The sequence below is a fragment of the Phlebotomus papatasi genome, chromosome 1 (genome assembly GCF_024763615.1).
Source record: "Phlebotomus papatasi isolate M1 chromosome 1, Ppap_2.1, whole genome shotgun sequence".
In the NCBI taxonomy this organism is placed as follows: domain Eukaryota; kingdom Metazoa; phylum Arthropoda; class Insecta; order Diptera; family Psychodidae; genus Phlebotomus; species Phlebotomus papatasi.
Window position 1 is genome coordinate 109142440 of NC_077222.1, and position 19897 is coordinate 109162336.

Below are 19897 nucleotides of genomic sequence, written 5' to 3' on the forward strand. Positions count from 1 at the left end.
ATAAACGTATGAAGTAAAATTTTATTAAGATTTAAAAAAATAATTAAAAAAAATTAAAACTAATAGGGAAAATTGAATAGAATAGTTTCCAAAGGTACATAAATTTCTTTATTTCCATCACCAAAAGTATTATCTTATTTCAAGAAGAAAAATTAAAACTAATAATAATAAATTTATTTTTTGAAAAGATTAAAATTTTATATTGTATTACGAAATCTGGATGTTTAAAAAAATAAAATAAATAAGAAATTTTGAAATAAAATAAAAAAACAATAAAAATACTACCCTTCACAATTTTTTTTTATTTTCTTACTAAGCATATAATGCTTAACAGTCTTGGTACTGTTATGCGCTAGACACACATACGACTTAAGCCGAGTAACGACTTAGTGGAAAATGATGGAAATGTAGTTTGAACCATTGATTCTAATATAATTACGCTAAGTCGTCTCTTGGCTAATCCCCAGGTCTGTCAAGGCCCTTAGGCCGGCTTCAGATCTAAGGTTTAGCCCAGTTCCCGATGATCTCGAAATTCAAAATTGTAATCAATTTTATTGCTTTTTAAAATTTAATGGATCACTTGCCTATGTTGTCCAAACTCAAGTGATAATTTTCCAAGAAATCTTGATTGATAAGAAATTACAGAATTTAAGCCATATGGCTAAGCCTCAGATCTGAAGCCCGTATATGCCTCGAGACTGTTGCTGGCCCAGGGCCTTCATTTCTTCTTACCTCTCTGAACGTCTGAAAAATCCCTTATTATATCATTATGTTCATGATAATACAGAGCTTCTGTTTTTTTTTAATTTTGGATTCGGAAGATATCAAATTTTAAAATTTTGAACTTATTACATTTTGCCCCAGTTGACTCCAGGCTATCCAGGCTATATCTATCCAGGCCAAACGGTTCCAGATACCTACTTGTGATCTTCGATAGACCTCCTCACAAGTGAATTTCCGCCGAAGAATTCTGTTTTTAATCAGAAAATCAAGAAAATTCAAAAACATCTTAAAGCTTTCACGATTTTTATTGTTGTTCTTCTCATTTCATTTTTTTTCATAATAATTTTGAATTTATTCCTTCACTTTTTGCACATTCTCTCATTTTTTTTCTATTATGTATATTTAATAGCAATTAAAAAGCAATTTTTTTCATCATTCAAAATACACACCATTAACAGTTCTTTTCTTGAAATAGTTTTGTTTTTCTTTTAATAATACAAGTCATATTTTCTAAATTGCCTTTCAGTTTAATTAAAGGGATCTCTTTTCGTCAAAGAAATTTGTTTTTTTTTATTTAAAAGTTTTCTCATTCACGTTTAGCTAGACTCTCTTAAAATTCAATATAGTAAAGATTTTTTTTCTCTTTTTTTGCTTTTCATCATTGTTTTTTTTTAAATAGTTCCAATAGTTAATATTTATCTAAAAATGCACGTCAGTTGAATAAATTTTCTTCATTTCTAAATCATCTGCATCTATTTTTTTTTCTTAATTTTTTTTTCGTGGGCGTTGCGTTGGGAAATTCAACAAAAGGTTTTATATTTTCTCACATTTTTTTTTCTTCTTCTTTTGTGGGGGATTTTTCATGAGCTTCATCCATGACTTTTCTATCTTCTGATTTCACTTGATGTGTAGGATGATTTGTAGGAGGATTAAATAAAATTACAAACCTTGGATTGTATATCTATTTCTGAACAACAATTTTCCACTCTGTTCTCCCTCCCTTCTTTTTGAAATAGAACCCCCACAAGTTGAGATTAGATGATATTGAAGTTTTCAAAAGAATTAAAAATGAGTGCTCTACATTTTTTTTCCTCTTTTGTCTTTTCCATTTTCCAAACTTGATTCATTATTGAATGATGAAAGAGAGAACTAAAGTGGAAAAAGCCGATAAATCGATGATGGTGCTTTTCCTCATTCCCAACCCATTTTTCCTGTTCAATTTTCTGTATGGTAATGCTCGAAGGGCAAATTTTCACAATACACATTTTAGTCATGTTAAATTAAACCATTTTTATTTTGTTCTGAAAGGAATTTTTCAATGGTGAATTTTTGGTTGAGAAGGAAATTTAACAATAAACGTCTTTTTCGTTGTGCAAAGTCTTCCTCTTATCCTCCCAATATTTATTCAAAGTATTCGCAAGAAATTTGCCTTATAAGAGATTTGTTTTTTTTTAGAATTAAGAGCTCACTGTTCCAATATTTACATAACTATAATTAATAATTCAATTTTTTGTTAGAGGAATAAATTTGAAATTGAATATTTGCCATTATCTTTTCACCGAGACATTCTTCCGTTTATAACTTTTCCGTTTTTCAGTAATTTTTTCCAATTACTACACTTCCTGCAATTTTCTTAATATACCAATGTTTTTTTTTGTAAGAGGATACCACATAATTCTTGAGTAATAAAATTGTAACTATGTAGGAATGAAAAAGGGCGCAATGAGACAATTGTCTGGAAAAAAGCTTCATGTTCACATTGACTCCAATTCGCCAAAGAACTTTTCTTATAATTTCTTCTGTGTTTTTATTTTCTTCACGCTTTTCCTCTTCATTAAATATAATTTAGTGAAATGTTGCATGGCATAAACACTGATAAATTGCTGCGATTTTTTTCGTGTGAGAATTAAAAGACTTTTGAATGAAAAATCTGGCATCAAATATAAAGTTTTTCACACTCCTTTTCCCCTTTTACAATAAGTTTTATCCAAGAAGCTTCTCACAAAGCTCATGTTTGTTTATTTTTTTTTAATATAGCTTTTTTTTAGAATAAAAATATGTGTGATGACATGAAAATCTTTTTTTTTAATTTTTCACAATTGGTAATTTTTTTTTCTTCAAAAAATTGCGCTTCTTGCTCCAAGGCTCAGCCAAAATTGTGACGCATTGCTCTGGCAAAGTCCTCCACTTGAGCATCTGAAGAATGATTTATTTCTTGCCGTAGTTGAACTTGATGTTGTCAAGCCCATGAACCTGCCTCTTCAGACTGCTGCTATCGGCCCAGGAGGAGTTGAGATACTCGTCGTCATCGTCTTGCTCAAGTTTCTGCAAGATAGACACATAAGATTTGTTTTATTCACAGCACTAATCCCAGATGATGAATCAAGTGTTTGGTCTCAAGAAATCTTTGTTATTGTAATCGTCACAGCATTTCAAGTTCTCTGATCGGGTTGAAACATTAGCAAAGTGTTTTACTTAATTCCTTTACCAAAATGGGAATGTAAAGCTAGAAAAACTATTTTGATTAGGGGAGAGTGGGGCAAAATTTGTCAAAACGAAAATATCAATATTCACTATTTTATAAAATACGAGAGACTGAGGCTTGAAATTTTTATTATAGGTAGAGCCTTCATGAACCTTCTTAAAAAGGTGACAAAGTTTCAAGGGATTCGAGGAAGGATTATGTAAAATAAAAAATAATGAAATTTTGAGCCCTACTTTTGGAATATGGTAAAGTGATATAAGTTAGACATAGTGTTACAAATTGGACAATTCGCCGGTACAAGTTGGACATGGCTTTCTTCTTGATGAATACAGTACAAAATTTGTTTTTAAAGAAAAAAGTAAGTTTTAAAAATGAAGTACTAAATTTATCAAGAAAAAAGCCCTGTCCAACTTGTACCACTTTACCCTATTTGGCTTACAGAAAATATCAATACTGATTAGCTCAATTAAAGCAAATTTCTCGTTAAAATAGAGAAAAATTATCTTCGACAAAGTTGTAGAGGAATAAATTTCTTATTAAAATATGTCTATTTGCGGTGGCGTTCACGTTTGCGAGAGTAAAACGTCACAAATTTTCCGAAAACTGACAAAATTTGCCTCAGTAATTTGGAGAATCTCCACAAAATTGACTTTTAGAAAATGATTCGAAAATCACATTTCTTTCGAGATAGAGGAAAATAGTCTTCTGCAATGTTGTAGAGCAGTAAATTTCCTATAAGAATATGCTCATTATAAAACGTTTAAATTTTCTTAGAGCTCGTGAAAGAATGAAATATGCGTTTTGACAAGTTTTGCCCCAGTCTCTCCTACACAGGATATGGAAAAGGTTTGTAAATTTCCACTACTGGGAATTTAGGAATTGTTCGTGAATCGTATAACCTACTAACATATTCGTAAAAAATCGTAGGGGAGACCGGGAAGTTTGGGACACCGGTAGTATGGGACGAGGCGATTTTTCATTAAATATTAATATAAATTGGATTTAACCACTACTCCATCGTAGGCAATATTAAGATGTGTCTTGACGCTCGGATGTCTGGCTAAGACTTTATACAGTGATTCAATAAATGAGGTAAATAATAAAAATTTTGTTAGAAACTCAACGAGAAAATTGGTTTTATAGAATAAATATGAACCAACATAATGCATTTTGCTTAAGGTCATTGATGAAATGCATCGAATAATTATTAAAAACACATTTTATTTTAGGGATCCGATGCGCGAGATAATACTCTGATCCGAGATACACTGACGATCACTGGTACATTTCCCTTACACAATCAAAACTTTCCTGTGTCATTAGCTAGCTGTGTAATCTCGGAACATATTTTTAAAAAAGTTTCAGAGATTATACACTGTTGTTTTTTTAGTTAGTAGTTTTAACTACCAAAACTATACGCGGGGATGTTTGGGACACCTGAAAGGGGATGAATTTGACGTTGATATTCGGCAATATTCTAGGTGGCGCGCAAGTTTTTGTACTGTCAAAATCAATGGGGCAACTCGCATTGAGAGTAAATTCCCAATTTTTACTGGAAATCTCCCTCTTGTGCAAACTTTACCAATTGAGCAGTTGTCTCTAACTTTGCCCAATCCCGTTAAAAATCCCGTTCTTTAACAAACATTTGTTCGTAAGCGTAACGAAGATTTTTCGTAAAATTTTGGTATTTGTGTCATATCAGTTCAGAGAATCTGTTAGGGCGGGAAACCTTAAGGAGATAGTGTCAATTTTCTTTACTTCTCATTTTTATAATTTCTTAGAATTTGCGGGAATTTATAAAAAAAAGTTATGGGCCGATCACAATGAATAAAAGCTAGGGGAAGGTGCTTCCCCTTCTAACGTTCATGCCTTCGAATAATGTGATTTTTTTTTTGTTTTTCGTAAGAGATTTATACTAAATTATCACAGAATTATCAACAATTGATGATAAACCAACAAATATTTAATAAAAATCTGTCTCTTAGGAAAACTAAAAGAAAGTTCACATTATTCGAAGGCATGAACGTTCGAAGGGAGAGTACTTTCCCCTACTTCTTTTCAGCATAAAATAAAAAAAAGCTTATTCTCTTCAGCACTAAGACAAGGCGTTCCATTGGGTAACTGGGGTAACTCATAATTCAGCCACTTTGTAATATTTTCTTTCAAAAAAAAAAAAAATGGTTTAAGTACTTTAAGTAAACATACACTAAAAATTTAAAGAAGCTTGGTCGTTTCCGTCCCCTCAAAATTCATAAAATAAAATGACAATAATTAGAAACAATAAGAAAATGAAAAAAGTAAAAAAAAAATAATTAAATAAAATTAAAATTACATTAAATCTAAATAAAAATTGAAAAGAAATATAAACCTTGAGTATATTTGAGATATACTAAAAACCTTTGATTATAAACTTGCTTTTTCGAAATTCATTAACCTTAGACACAAGAGTTCAAAGTTCAAAAATGTACTGTATTTTATTTATTTATTTTTTATTATTTTCTATAATATTAAATTATTTAATATTTTCTAAGGGTAATTCGCGTCAAGAGTGATGAAATTTGGGTTTTAGCTTTTTGATTTTTCTTACTTATGACTCCGGCACACCTTTTAGATCAGGAAAATTTCATGAAGTCGAAATTCGAATCCTTTTCTTTCTCACGTGTTTTCCATATGACTATCTCATTCTTTCGCATACCAAATTCGATTCAACTAAATTGAATTTGGAGTGTTGTTTAAAAGAAGAAGAAAAAGAGTACAATAGAATGAGATATATGCAAAACATGTGAGAAAAAAAGGGAGGCGAATTTTGACTTCATGAAATTTTCCTGATCTGAAAGGTGTGCCGAAGCCATTACAAACAATTGTCTTAAGAAGGGTAGGGGATGTGGGGACACTTTGGGCTGTGGGGCTAGATTGTTATTCGACTTTTTAGCATATTTCCAAAGGAGCCTGGGTCTTACAATTATTTTATTTAGTTCCACAATTGTTTTGTAGAGCTAAATTACATTACGTTAAAGCCAAGTTTCGTTTAGAAATAAGCGAAAAAAAAAATCGTATATCAATGTAGTCCCACACAGTTCAAAGTAGCCCCACTTCTCCCTATAGATGGAGAATTGGGTCAGACTAATGTATGTGATTTTTATGGCAGTTTACTCGAAATTCTTTAAACAATTTAATTGATTATTAATTTAAAGATTGCATTTATTCACGAACATGCTGAAATTGTATGGCCTAATTTCCAGCCCAATTCCGAATTCACACGAATTTTTGCTCAATGGAATATTCATTAAGAATCCCACCCATTAGAAGTCGGTTTAGACTTATCATGTACTTTCTAAATGTCTCCTTTTGGCTCTCTTTGACTATCACAAGGCCTTCATTAAGCTTTAAAGAGCAAAAACAGATAACTTTCTAGCCTTCCTAGGATTACAAAAATACCTGGGAGAACCTTGAACATTCACTAAAAAGTTTTTTTGCTGAGACAATTTGTGGACTAAATGATGAAATCTTACAATTTTTTGGCACAAGATCTAATTTTTAGGGACAATCTGCAAAGTTTTCGCAAGACATGCAACAAAGATTTATAACATGAGGACATTTCACGTTCCAGAACACACAATAAACCCCTGAGAATTGTTGGTGAAAAACATATTATTCCATATATAGAGAATTTAATTTAATGTAGCAGAATGACATTAGATAATGTTGGAATGTTTATGGTACTTCTATTGAGTAAATGGTATAACAACAAATTTGCTCTTCATAGAGACAAAACCATAAAATATACATAGTATGTAGAAAACATAATATCCTGCATTTCAAATCCAAATATTTGCTAGCTCAGAATACTTTAGAAGAAGCACATATACACAATTAATGTTGGAAAGGGCTTTGAGTAAATCCAAATACAAAATGCAATTAAATTGTCGAACAAGAGAACCACAATTTCAATTTCTAAGATTCTATTGAGAGCCTTGATGATAATTAAAATATAAAAGAAACATAATCTTATTAGATTTTCTTTTCATTCTACTGAACTGGAATTGACTGGAATTGATGAATTACTATTCTTAGAAATGAAAATCTAATTGAATAATTAATAGTTTTGAATATATAAGATGTTCTTAACCCAATGTCCATAGTTTTTCGTTACGGTTCATTCTCCATGAATTAACAAAATGTTAAATAGAATAGTAAGTTAAAAAAAATGGTGTGAAAAATTGATTAGGATACACTACACACCTACTAAAATGCTTCAGTCACGCAATCAATTTAAGAATTTTATAGCCAAAATTGGTAGAGACATTTCGGGAAATGTAATAAATTCAATGCATGGATATTCCCAATTTTATGATGAACCTTAATTACGAAAATGGGTAAATGTTCTGCAGGAAATTGCAGAAAAATGTTTTAAACAAAAGTACTTTTGCAAATATATAATATAATAAAAGCTTTTTACGAAACACAAAAAAATAATTTACATTTCCAAAATTTAGTGCTAGAGACCCAAGTAGCATTATAGACAATCCGAAAAAGTTCTTGAACGATCTTCAGAGCTTAGGATACGGAAAGTGAAGAATAAATTATGAAGATTATTATAGAAGTCAATTGGCGTCAGAATTACTCTGAAATTCCCCACCGATGACGACTCAAATATGACGCGCGGATTGAGTAGTTTTCAGTGGCTCCCAGTGTTGCTCGGTAATTAAAAAAATTAACCTATTACTAGTACAATATTAATTATGTTTGAGCTTCTTGAAAAGATTTTGGAATTTCCGATAAAACTGGACCGGTTCCTATAGGTTCTGAATCGATACTGAACCGGTTCATAACCGATAATCAATTTTTATCCGAAATTCAATTATATAACTTCTAACGTATTTTGGACAATGTTTTGAGGCGTTTTGAGGGCTTTATATGTCGGTTCAAATGGGTTGTGAACCGGTAATAAACTAGTTATAAGCCGATAATTAATTTTTGATAGAAAATCAGTTTTATTACTCTTAAAACAATTTTGTGGGACCTTTTAGGTGATTTATGAATCGATTTAAATCAGTTGAGAACCGGTAAACGGTAAATTATGCAACAGTACTTTTGATGTACATCCTTTTTTATTTTGATTACTCTTTTTGAGTATTATTTTGATGTACCCTTTTTTAAAGTAGTTTTTTTTTTTTCAAAATAATTGTAGAATTAAGTTATTATATTGAGCCAGTGTAACAATTAATTAAGAAATTTTTACTTTAATTCTCAAAATCTTATTTTTATAATTCCAGATTCTTTTTAAGCTTCTTCTTTTTGCGTTCAATTTTTTGTATTATTTATTGATAGGTAAATGCAAAAATTATAGATAGATTCAAAACGAAACCAAAAGTCTTACTCGATTTTGGACAGACTATTTTTCTAAAATGTTTTTTGATTCATGAAGAAAGATGATAGGAAAAAACATTCTTATAGAATAGAAATTAAATGCAGATAGGTACATAAAGTGCAAAATTTATTTGATTTCAATTCAATTGTTTTTTTGCAAATAAAGCGTGGCCACACGATCAGTTACCTTCTCTTTTCCATTATTATTTCGTATCTCAGTAAAAAATGAACAAAATTTTATGAGAGTTTCACCAAAAAAAAGGTAAAAACAAATGTTACAATGTTTACGTACAACGAAAATGCGGAGTTAGTGACATCTGTCATAAAAATATTAAATCGTTTGGAACAATTTTATCGTGGACGCGCTTTAAATTGAGTGAAAATTTTATTTTAGGCAAAATTCGTTAAAAAATCACATTTCTTTTTTCCGCAATAGTTATTTGAGTATCAAAATATTACTACAGAGTTAAATTAGGTCATTAAAACGTTATTTGTACATCATTGAAATTACTTTATGCAGTCCTGACCTAAGGCCATTCCCTCATTTTAATAATATTTATGATATTATTGGCTGATTGAAAGATATTGTATGAGAATGTCAACAATGCCCAACCGCCTCTCAAATTTGAATTCAGGACTTTAGGCGAGTTTGGGCCACTTTGGCAAATTTCCCCTTCTGGGATTTTTTCCTTCTTGCCAATCTGGCAACTCAGCGATTTTCGCTCTCTTGGATTTTTGCTCTGAAGCATCACGCGTCTCTTTTTCTTAGCTCTAAAGTAATCCGTTTTTATATCAATAATCTTTGCCGCTATCGAAGTGAAAATAAATAGTTATTAAAAAGTAATTTGTGTTTAAATTCATCAAGATCAAATTTCCTCAAAGAAGAAAAGGAGAATAGGGAAAATCGATTCAAACCAGATCATAACCCTATTCTTCCTTACAGGTACTAATTTATCACAGACAAGGTGGGCATTATTGGGCAGGAAATATAAAGGAAAGGTGTTTCATAAACTATTCCAGGTAGTTTATATCACAGTCAGGGATAAGACAGGGAGAGATTGCTAAAGGTTTCTAATTCCAATATTCAGGTAACAAGCTCACACAGATATACCAACAGTTTTTCGTAAGTTTTTCTCAGTGGAGTTACTTGTTGATCTAGTTTTGCTACTTGGGTATGATTCAAAATACTTTAGTTCAAAATAATTGAGTAAAACTATAAAAATATACGAGTTTATGAATAGTAAAAGCATTTTGCTGAAAATCCATAACAAATACGAAAACTATAATGCTTTCCCTATATTTAGGAAGTGTTCAGTATTCCAGAAAATACAAACAGCTAAAAAAAACACGCATTTGAATAGTTTTTCAAAATAAAAGTGTATGGGGTATACTGAAATTAGTAATTTGCATTTATATAGATTTTTTTTGCAACTATTATCAGTGAAAAGTGAGAGAAGTCTGCAAATTGCTAGAACAACGTCAATTTGGTAGAGTTTTGCAATGTTTTAATACAGTTTTTTCTTTGTGAAATATTCATATTGCAGGATTAAAAGCTTTGAAAAAAATTGCCATGAAAATGGTATTAGATTTTGGTTAAATTCAAAACTTTCTAACATTTACTAAATTGAAAAGTTATAAATTTTTAACGGTTAAGTAGTAGAAAATGAGGTTCTAACTGAGAACGCATAAAATTGGTGGTTTTTTGCTGAATTTTTGCGAATTTGTTAATCTGGAAGATTATTGTTCGGTTCAAGGACCTCAAGACTGTTGCTCAGAAGCCAGAAGGAAGTGACCAAAAGTCTGGAATTCAGGACAAGAGGATGGAAAAGAAAGTGCTTGAGCTTTTCGAGAAGCAACTCAATCTTTCCGTGTGAGAAGTTGGGAAAAAGATGGGAATACATTGGAGCTTTGTCCATAAAATCAAGAGGAGGAATGGTTTGTTAACCTACAAAGCTCAGGCTGCTCTCCATCGGACCGACAAACACCGTCAAAATGTTAAAACAAGGTCGCGGAAACTCAACGATCATCTTTTTAAAGGATTCCAAGGCTATCAGAAAGAAGTTTAACATGTCTTGCACTCCAGAAGATTGAGAAATACTGGGAAATTTTGAAGACAAATGTCAGGAAGAATGGTCAGACAGCCGAAAACTTGATGGATTTCGAAATTAAGTGGAAGAAAGCCATCCGATACCGTCGAGACGGGTATGTCAAGCCCTTAATGAAGGGAATTAAGAAGAAGGTGCGAGAAGCCATTAAACTAAAACAGACAAAATCATATAAAAATCCCAATAAAATTATCTTTCAGAAAGTACATTTGTTTTTCCATATATAGGGGAGACTGGGGCAAAAAGTCACAAATCGAAAATTTTAAAATTCAATATTCCAACACGGGCGTGACGTTTCCTATGTTTTCCATATGTTTCTAGCGTTCCGAAAAAACTTTGGAGTTTATTAGCTGTTTTCTGTCATTGTGAAATGAATTAGAATAAATTACAAATATAAAATAAAAGCTAATTTAATACAGAATGGGCAACCGAAAACCCCAAATTGGCAACCTACGTAGTTTCGGAGATATCGCGTGAAATGTGTACGAAAACAGGAAAAAATTTACACTAAAACTGGTCGCATTTTTCAGAGCTAATGTCACCCCCCTGTCTTCCAAGATAAATAAGATAGCGGTTTAAATCTTTTCCATAGATAGCCTCCATAGTTTTTCTTCAATGTCGTAAGTTTGTTAGAATTTGAACAAGGAATTTAGAAAAAAATATCGAAATTTTTAGCCCTATTGTTGAAATATTTTCCGTGCAGAAGATATGAATTATTAGCTAGATATATAGATAGATAATAATGTTTATTTCATGTCATAAGAATATAAATATAAATTATAAGAATATAAATTATTAGCTACTTATATTAAATTTGATGCACTGTTGAATATTTCCCAATTTATCTGGATATTCTTTGAATACGAATCCGCTATCTATTTTAGAATTTTACAAAGATTCTTTTCTCCAGAAATCCTTTTATTAAAAACGACCACTTGGGGTAAAAAGTAACAAAAAGTATGGAGCAAAAAGTAACAAAAACCGATACAATTTCTGATTTCCCACGGTGAAAAGAAACGTCAATGCTATGTGTCGCCGCTTATTGTTTGCATTATTGGTCAAACGATTTGCAGTCTTTTGTGGCTTTTGTAAAATAGCTTAAAATGCGCTTTTCTCGCTCAGATAGAAAAAACGGTGTTTTACAAAAGTTTAGAAGAATAAATTTTCTATTAAAATATGTTATCCAGGATTTTTTTTTTAATTTACGGAATCCCGTAACAAAGCGAATCAAAATGTGATAGTATCTTATGCCTGATACTATTTGCCCCAGCATTTTTGAGAATGATTGATCACAAAATTACCCTTTAGAAAACGGCTCGATAAATATATTTCCTTCCAAAATAGAGGAAAATGACTTTCACAGAATTGTAGAGCGGTAAATTTCCTATCTGCTAATTAAAAATTTTGGAGGTGCTCGGGTAGCTTTTGAGAGCCATTTTTCAATGGTCAAAATTTATGGTATAGCATACACGTTTTATTTAATGGAAAAGTTTGGTCAAATTGATAAATAACATCCTTTTGACAAATTTTTAACAATACCCATTTGTGGACTTAAGAAAACTCTTTTTCCAGATTAGGAGAAGAAAATCTATTTCAAAGTTACCCAACTTCTCCCTATTAAGATGTTAGAAGTAAACTTGTTAGCTTCTTATTGTCACAGAAACTTAGGAGAGTTTTTTTTTTTTTAAAGAAAACCAAAAAGATTAGTTTGAAACTAATTTAAAAGTTTTGGAGATTGCAGATGCAGCTTATAAAGTCTGTTGCCAAATATAATGACTCTAACCACAATCTTGGCACGAAGACTTACCGCATGCTTAAGCAAGGGTAAACTTTGGTGTTAGGGATTAATCAATAGAACCAATAGACATAGAGCCCAAAGAGCTTGAAGGGTTGTACTATCTTGAGATCCTAAAATAAACAGTGACTCAAGGACAGAGATTCTCACCCTTGAAAGCTGGCTGAGTTGGAAAGGAGTCCACCGTCGATGCTCTCACGAGACATCTCATCGGCCATCTTCACTTTGAGCTGGTGTCCGAAGGACGCAATGTCTGTGTTTGAGGACAAAAGGTGTCCTGATGCTGTAAGTGGTGTCGTTCCATTTGGCAGTGATGACGACACACCTTCCCCAGCCGTTCCATTTTCTAATACTACAGCATCCACATCTTCCACGATCCCATCCTCTGCATCCTCCTCCTCGCCAGCCATTCCTTCGGCATTCTTGTCTAATGGAGCTGCTTCCTCGTCCTCATTGTAGATCTTAAAGTATGCTATTGTGAGGTAAATCACGGAGATGATGAAGGAGGGAATCGGAATGGCCATACTGTAGATGAGATTCAGGGTATTCTGCCACATGTCCAGGTGCGTGATGACGAGATTGGGTTTGACCTTTGAGTAGTAGCATGTAAAGTTCGCTCCGATCTGTTTGTATGTCTTCGTCCAGATGGTACAATTGAGTGACGGTGGGTATCCGCAGCCCTTAACGTTGGGATACAGTTCGGCGAAGGTGAAGGACCAATAGTCAGATCTATTGCCATCTTCACCCTGTTCCATGTCAATAATATCTGAGTAGTCCACTTCGATGATCCCAGTGGCAGGATTAACACCTCCATTCATCCCATCTGCACCCTTCTGTTCCTCACTATCGGCATAATCGTACTCCCGGATGGCACGTTTTCGCCGCTGTGCCCTAAGGGCTTCTGGATCAGGCAGTGGCTCGGGCAGTGTAGCCAGATCCAGTCCGGTATAATTTGTATTATTGGGCATAATGCGATAGTTGACACTAATCTGTAGACACTCATAGATATCCTTGGTGCATCCTTCCCGGCAGGATGTCCAGGTGCAATTTTTATTCCCGCGCAAGTACACTGTATCAACTGTTGTACATAGCGCGGGATTTGTGTCGAATTGCATAAAGATTGTGGTAAAGGCAGGATCAATCACAAATGGTACGAGAAAGAGAAATGCAAATAAGCTAAATGTTCCGAGAAGGATGAAAAATGCTGTTGTGTAGAACAATAATTTTTCCTTAAATGTTCTCTCGTCAACTGGCGGTTCGTCAGCCATATCACTAACCTCTTTCTATTCTAATCTTAAGCCCTTTTTTTTGTTGTATTCTTACCTACACCTTTCTCCTGATATTTACACGGGCGAGATTTTTTTTTTTTGTGAAGAAAATCTCTAGAGGTATGGGGCTTTAAGTGGATTTTCTCCCGGAAGAAATTTCCACTTAAGGCTTGGGTTGCTTTCACAGTTGCTTTTTGCTGACCACAAAAAATGAATATTTTCACACGATATCTCGTTCAAGACCTATAGTTGACTTCTAAATCCAATTGAGCTTCTTTACGGGGGTCGTGTTGGGATCGGAGGGCAGAGGGTGGATAATTCTCTGTGAGATAGGCTATCCACCCACGCTTTGGGGGTGTATGATGCGAGCTTTTCAGCTAGCAAAAAACAGGATCATCGGGGGCGCATTTGGCGCACCCCCTTAGCACAGCACCACATTCAAATGACCCCTAAAAATGTCCTCCCGGTCTAATAGTATCCTCTATTTACAGTGTTCTTCCTCCAGGATAGCACACCCTTTCACCAATTGTCACACTTTTAGTGGAACTAGTGCAATTTAAGTGTTCTAACGTTCGTTTTTTTTATTTTTATTTCAGCCTCCCTTAACACACTTTCACGTGACTAAAGTTAGTGTAATTGCACTAAAATCACCATAATTTAATACTTGAGAAGTATAATGGATTTTTTTCACTGGTTTCCCTATTGATTTATGATGCATTTTCTAGCACAACATTCAACACACCGCCCCTTGCGACTCTCCTCGCGACAGCCGCCAACTTTTAAATTCGGAGCAACTTTCACCCCTGGCGCCGTCTGTGGAAATTGTGTGCAATGCTTTGGAATGGGAATAGAAAATTTCCCTATGCTCGCTTTTTCACTTGCAACCTTTGGGGTGGGTTTTCTCCAGTCCCTTCTGCAGCTTTTTTTGTCTTGTTTTTCCCCTTCAAATTTGGATGGATGGCAGAAGACCAGCTTCAATTGTCGCACACATTTTCATCAATGAGAAAAGAAAATCCGCAGCAATTTTCTCCTTAAGCTCTCTGGCACATTTTCCACGCATATCATACCACTTGGTGTTAGATTTATTTGGACCCACTATCGATATATATAGCCAAGCTTTAAGACTTTGGTCTTTTTGTATGGGAAAATGCTGCAAAATCCAATGAATTTTCACTAGTTTTTCCCTTCTCTTTTTTTTTTAAATTTTTCTTCTGAAACTGTATTCAGGAGGTAAAAGCTGTTTTAGCTGCTTCTTTTCTCCTTCGATTTTACTTTAACATTTTTACTAATTTACCATGGGAAATTATGTAATGCTTGGACGGTATAAGAGATTTTCATTTTCAATAGCAACCTTCACTTTTCACACATTCAATCCTCTCTCACCTCTCTCTTTGTCAACAGTTGATAACAATGATAAATTTGTACAAGGCTTTTATTTTCCTACAGCGCCCTTTATGATGATTTTCACGGGTGTTTTTCCTCCTTTTTTTTATCTGCCAAATCAAAAAGCCCAAAAAAACAGTTCAGATTTGCACATAGAACAAGTGAGAAAAGCTCTCAAGAGGAGGACTCCCAAAAGAGGATAAAGAAAGCTTTTTTTTTCCTTCCACGTAAGCAGCAAAAATCACAAATACGACTAAAAATGGCACGAGGTATTAAATTAATTTAGCTATTTTTCCCGATAAGTATCCACAAATTGTGTAAATTCGTCGGAGATGGGTGGTTGAATGTATTGGGCAACTCGTAGCATTTTCCTCATGAGCTTTTTTTTCTCATCAGCTTTTCCACCCCTCTGGAAAATTCACACACACAAATACACCAAACTCTGGGGCACAAAGATGGAAAATTTCACCTCCCTGTGACACTCTTGACTCTGGATTTTCTCGTTGCAATAAAAAATCCAAATGTAATTTTCTTTCGTCTTCCCAGGAGTCCTGAAGGATGGTATCTCTCCCTTCTTCTCAGTCTCCGTTAAATCTTTCCAATCGACCAAGTTTTCCCTCAGATTTTCCAGCAAGAAGCCACTTAATCAGATATTCTGTCTCTTGTGCAAATCACGATTTTCTATCCATTTGATTGCATATACCCCTGAGACGTATACACACCAAAATTCAGAGGGAAAAAGTCAATTTAAGCATATAAATGTTAGAGTGTCATTTGGGTGGTTCATGCGAGCTGGCAGAAATCGATGATGGTGAGTGATTTAATATGAAAATTCCGTCTTTCCATTGTGAATGTCGAACATTTCCCCCGTCAGCCAAAATATCTCCCAGAAGCACGTAATCCACACGAAAAACAACCTTTTATTTCTTCTCCTTTTTCCTGCACAAAATCCTATTCCCTTCAACTCTCTTCCAAGTAAAAATTTTCCTTCATAAGATGGCGATCGAGATTCCGTGCAAATTTTCCTTCATGTCTTTTCATAACTCACACTCACTAGGTCCCAAACACTGCACACCCTACCCCTAACAAAAATATCCAATCCACAAAGAAATGTTCAATTTGTGGCAAAGGAGAAAGTCACACAATGTACTATCCACTTTCTTTTCCTTGTCCTCTGTGGTCACTTCGCGTTAAAACCCTTTTCCTGTCTCCCTTGTACCCACTTTTTTTCCACTTTTTTTTCCCTTGGTACACTCTCCTGTTTATTATGGTGCTCTGCCCACAAGAAGTGTGTGGAGAACACTTTTGGAGTACTGGATGAACAGAAAACACTGGGTGAGCAAAGCCCACGAACAACTGCTACTGGTCTCTGCTCAAGCTCCAACTTCAACCTCACGCGACTCCTGAACAACTTTCATTGAGGAAGGGGTCAGAGAGAGAGAGAAAATTCACGAGAAATGAGTTTTCCACAATTTCCCCTTCAGATTTTCCACGAGAGAATTTGCTTTCATCAAAGCTTTCAGCGTTTAGCGCCTCGAAATGATTTTGCAAATTTCATCAACTAATGACTTTCTAAGTGAGAATGAATTTTATAAAAATTAGAAACTGCGGTTTTGGAGTGACAAAACAACTTACTCTATCTCAAAACCTCTTCCTTTTGACTAGGAGAAAGCAAAGGGACCCACTGAGAAAAATCCGAAAAAATTAAAATAACATTCCGGAAACGTTAATTTTACCCTGCAGTTTTGATCCAAAATCGGTGTAAATATTACCCTTTTTAAGTGTATTAGGGGTTAAAGTTATCCTTTTTCATGTTAATTTCACCCTTAAAAAGGTATTAAATTAACATTAAGAAAGGTTGATATATTTTTACACCTAAAAAGTGTTAAATTTATGAGGAAAAAAAGTTAATCGAACCCTCTTTTTTCTCAGTGGAGTAGTGGACAAAGCACTGACGTTATGACGCAGAGGACACAGGTTCGATCCTCATACACAAAACATTGTAAATTTGTTCGTAAATGATTGTGAATTTATGATTGACAAATTTATAATATTCGACCCTCCTGCACTCTGCACTTGTTGCGATCGTTTTATTTTGCTCTGGGCCAATCTAGACTGAGCTATGGTCTTATTTTTTGGGGAGGAGCCCATGAAATTCATTTAAGGCCGCTTATCACGGCCCAGAAATATGCAATAAGGGCTATGTCGTTTTCTGGATGGAGAGAGCACACTGCACCTCTGTTTGCTCAATGAGAAATATTGTCCCTATCCCACTTATATGTGCTGAGAGTCGCTGGCCTTTATTTCAAGGATACTATAAGTAACCCTCTTCTTTTTAGACAGAACACCCGCTCAACGCGGAGAGGTAAAATACTTGAAGTGCCTAAGCCCTCAACCGCAGCCTTTACAAGATCACTAGTCTATCTTGCTCCATTAGTGATCAATAATCTCCGTAACTACGTTTCCGAATTCACATGGACTACCATTAAGGATTTTTTATCTTCTGCATCCGGAGATCTTGTCAAGGGCCTTCTCAAATCGAGATATCAGTAATTCATATTTTAACTTCCTCTGCTTTTTGTGCATCGATAACTTTTCTTCAATGTGAACAGCCCGTAAGGCTCAACATGTAAAGTATACTCTTTTTGAATTCTATATTCCTAAAGATTGAATAAATGAATTGAATTGAATTGAATTGAATAATTCCTACTGGAAAGTTACGAAATGCTCTTAAGTTGTATAACCCACAAAAGGTTCGTAAAAGTTTGTACTTTTTCACAAACGTTGTTCGTAACATGATCATTTCATAAGTATTTTTGTTCTTTTATAAACATTTTTTCGAATATTTTTGTTTGTGCGGCAAAACTTTACGAACAAATGACACAATTTTACGAACATTTTTGTGTTTTTCGAACATTTAGGGAAATGTTGGCATGGTTCGCACAGAGTGAACTTTTAAACAACGCAAATTTTCTCTTTGTTTGCAAAGAGCTAGTTCGTCATTTCTTAAGCCATTAGATCATTATTATTAAAAGGAATGAAATTATGTGGAGGAAAATGTTTAGAATAATTTCCTAAGACACAGAAGATTTCATCGTTTGAAGATTCACTCTGTGCGAACCATACCTACATTCCCCTACCAACAATTTTTTTTAGAGAGCAAAAAAAATCTCCTCAAGCTAGGATGATAGGCTAACGGATGGAGCTTTTTAATTCATAAATGGTATATTTTTCTTAAATTCTTTATAATTTTTAAATAAACTGAAAAATGTATTAAATGTATTAAATAAACTAAACAAAATATTAAAATTCCATTGACACCAGACGATAAGCACCACTTAGGACTACAATTTTGTTCATCTAAGACATCGCGTTCCGATCACTCTAAATGCTTTATTTGTTAGTTTTTGTTATTTTTCAAAAATATGAAATACATATTTTAGAGCAAATTCCCTAAAGATTACTGAGAAAATTTTAAAACTTACATGAAACACACATAAATTTTGAGATTCTTCTTGAAATCGATCAGGGGACTATCAACATAATTTTCATTTGCATCCCCAATCTTAGATTTTATTATAAGAGGATCAATAAGTGGGACAATATTGAAATTGGGGAAAATTGGATACCTTTGAATTGAGGTACCTCTGTAATAAGGATTTTTTCTTCTATTTTTAAATGGAACTAGAGCCTTACTTAATTGCTCTTAAAAAGGAAAAGTCCTATTTCAAAGGTGCCCCAATTCATAAAGTGCCCCCACTTCCCTCTAGATTGAAGAAAGTGGCTATATTCATTAGGTTCTTAACTTCAATTCAAATACCGCGCGAGTAATTAAAAATATAATAAAATATACTTTAAATTTTTTTTAACCAAGTGAAGAATAAGATTAAAAATTTTGAACTTTTTAATAATTATCAAATAAATTGACAAGAACACTTTGTCTCAAAGTTTTATCTCTGAAGTTAATAAAATGTAAATTTATAATGTTTTAGGGGTAAGTGAAGCAGTTTTGAATTGGTGCACCTTTCAAAAAAAGCTTTTTTCTCATATTTTAAAAGGAATTGAGCCTTGTAGAACCAAATTACATCATATGGTAAAGTTTAGCCCAAAAGATAGCCTTTTTAATGTTTTTTACTTCCTCCTAATAAATTTTAACATTTCAATTTTTTATTCGTAAAATATAAAAGTATTGTAACTCAGTGATTTTTTTTTTATTATTTGAGGAGCTCAGAACAAAAAAACCGTTATTTTAATAGGGGAATGCATACGACTTGGAGTTTTTTTTGCTCTGAGCGCCTCATTTATTATATTATTTTCAATTCAATTCAATTCAATTTATTTTCATCTCATTTCGTCTTATTTTTTTACCCCTTTCCCATGCGTCCATCGCCGTCTTAGCGTTGATTCCAGCCTCCAGGACCAAACGATGGAAATGTCCCTTCGCAGGCTGTATGTTGTTTGTTACAATATCATCGTTACGTTTGCATTGGAAATAGGCCAGACAGAATTGAAAGCTTTCCCTCTTTCAATTCTGTCCGGCCGAACTAAAGGCTGTTTGGAAGGATGGGTGTTTTTTTACATAAAAAAAAACTACAAAAAATTGTATTTTATTCGCATATTTTCAATAAGTTTAAAATTTTCCAAATCTTATATATTTAAAGCGGTGGCAGCCAAAATCCCGAAAGCCAAAATCCCGAAAGCCAAAATAATTTCCCAAGGCACAGAAGATTTCCCTTTGCCTCCAGCAACAGCGAGTGCAATCGTGGGA

General features: G+C 33.6%; 2 protein-coding genes across 2 annotated transcripts in view; both read right to left on the reverse strand.

Moving 5' to 3' along the window:
- Nucleotides 1-19897, reverse strand: part of LOC129799208 (vacuolar protein sorting-associated protein 33A) — a 132732-nt gene that overhangs the window by 77584 nt on the left and 35251 nt on the right. The gene's annotated exons all lie outside the window — the stretch shown is intronic.
- On the reverse strand, nt 1013-16502 carry LOC129799219 (protein tipE). The gene is made up of 2 exons (XM_055842914.1): nt 12629-16502; nt 1013-3048 (listed from the first exon to the last, which is right to left on the reverse strand). The coding sequence occupies exons 1-2, from the start codon at nt 13744-13746 to the stop codon at nt 2985-2987; spliced, it is 1182 nt and encodes a 393-aa protein (XP_055698889.1). The 5' UTR covers nt 13747-16502; the 3' UTR covers nt 1013-2984.

Bases quoted from the DNA above. Each gene is read 5' to 3' on its own strand.
- LOC129799219 (XM_055842914.1), bottom strand. From the start codon at position 13,746: ATGGCTGACGAACCGCCAGTTGACGAGAGAACATTTAAGGAAAAATTA. The intron at 3,049-12,628 runs GTGAGAATCTCT...TCTATCTTGCAG, and splicing joins AACTCAGCCAGCTTTCAAGG to AAACTTGAGCAAGACGATGA.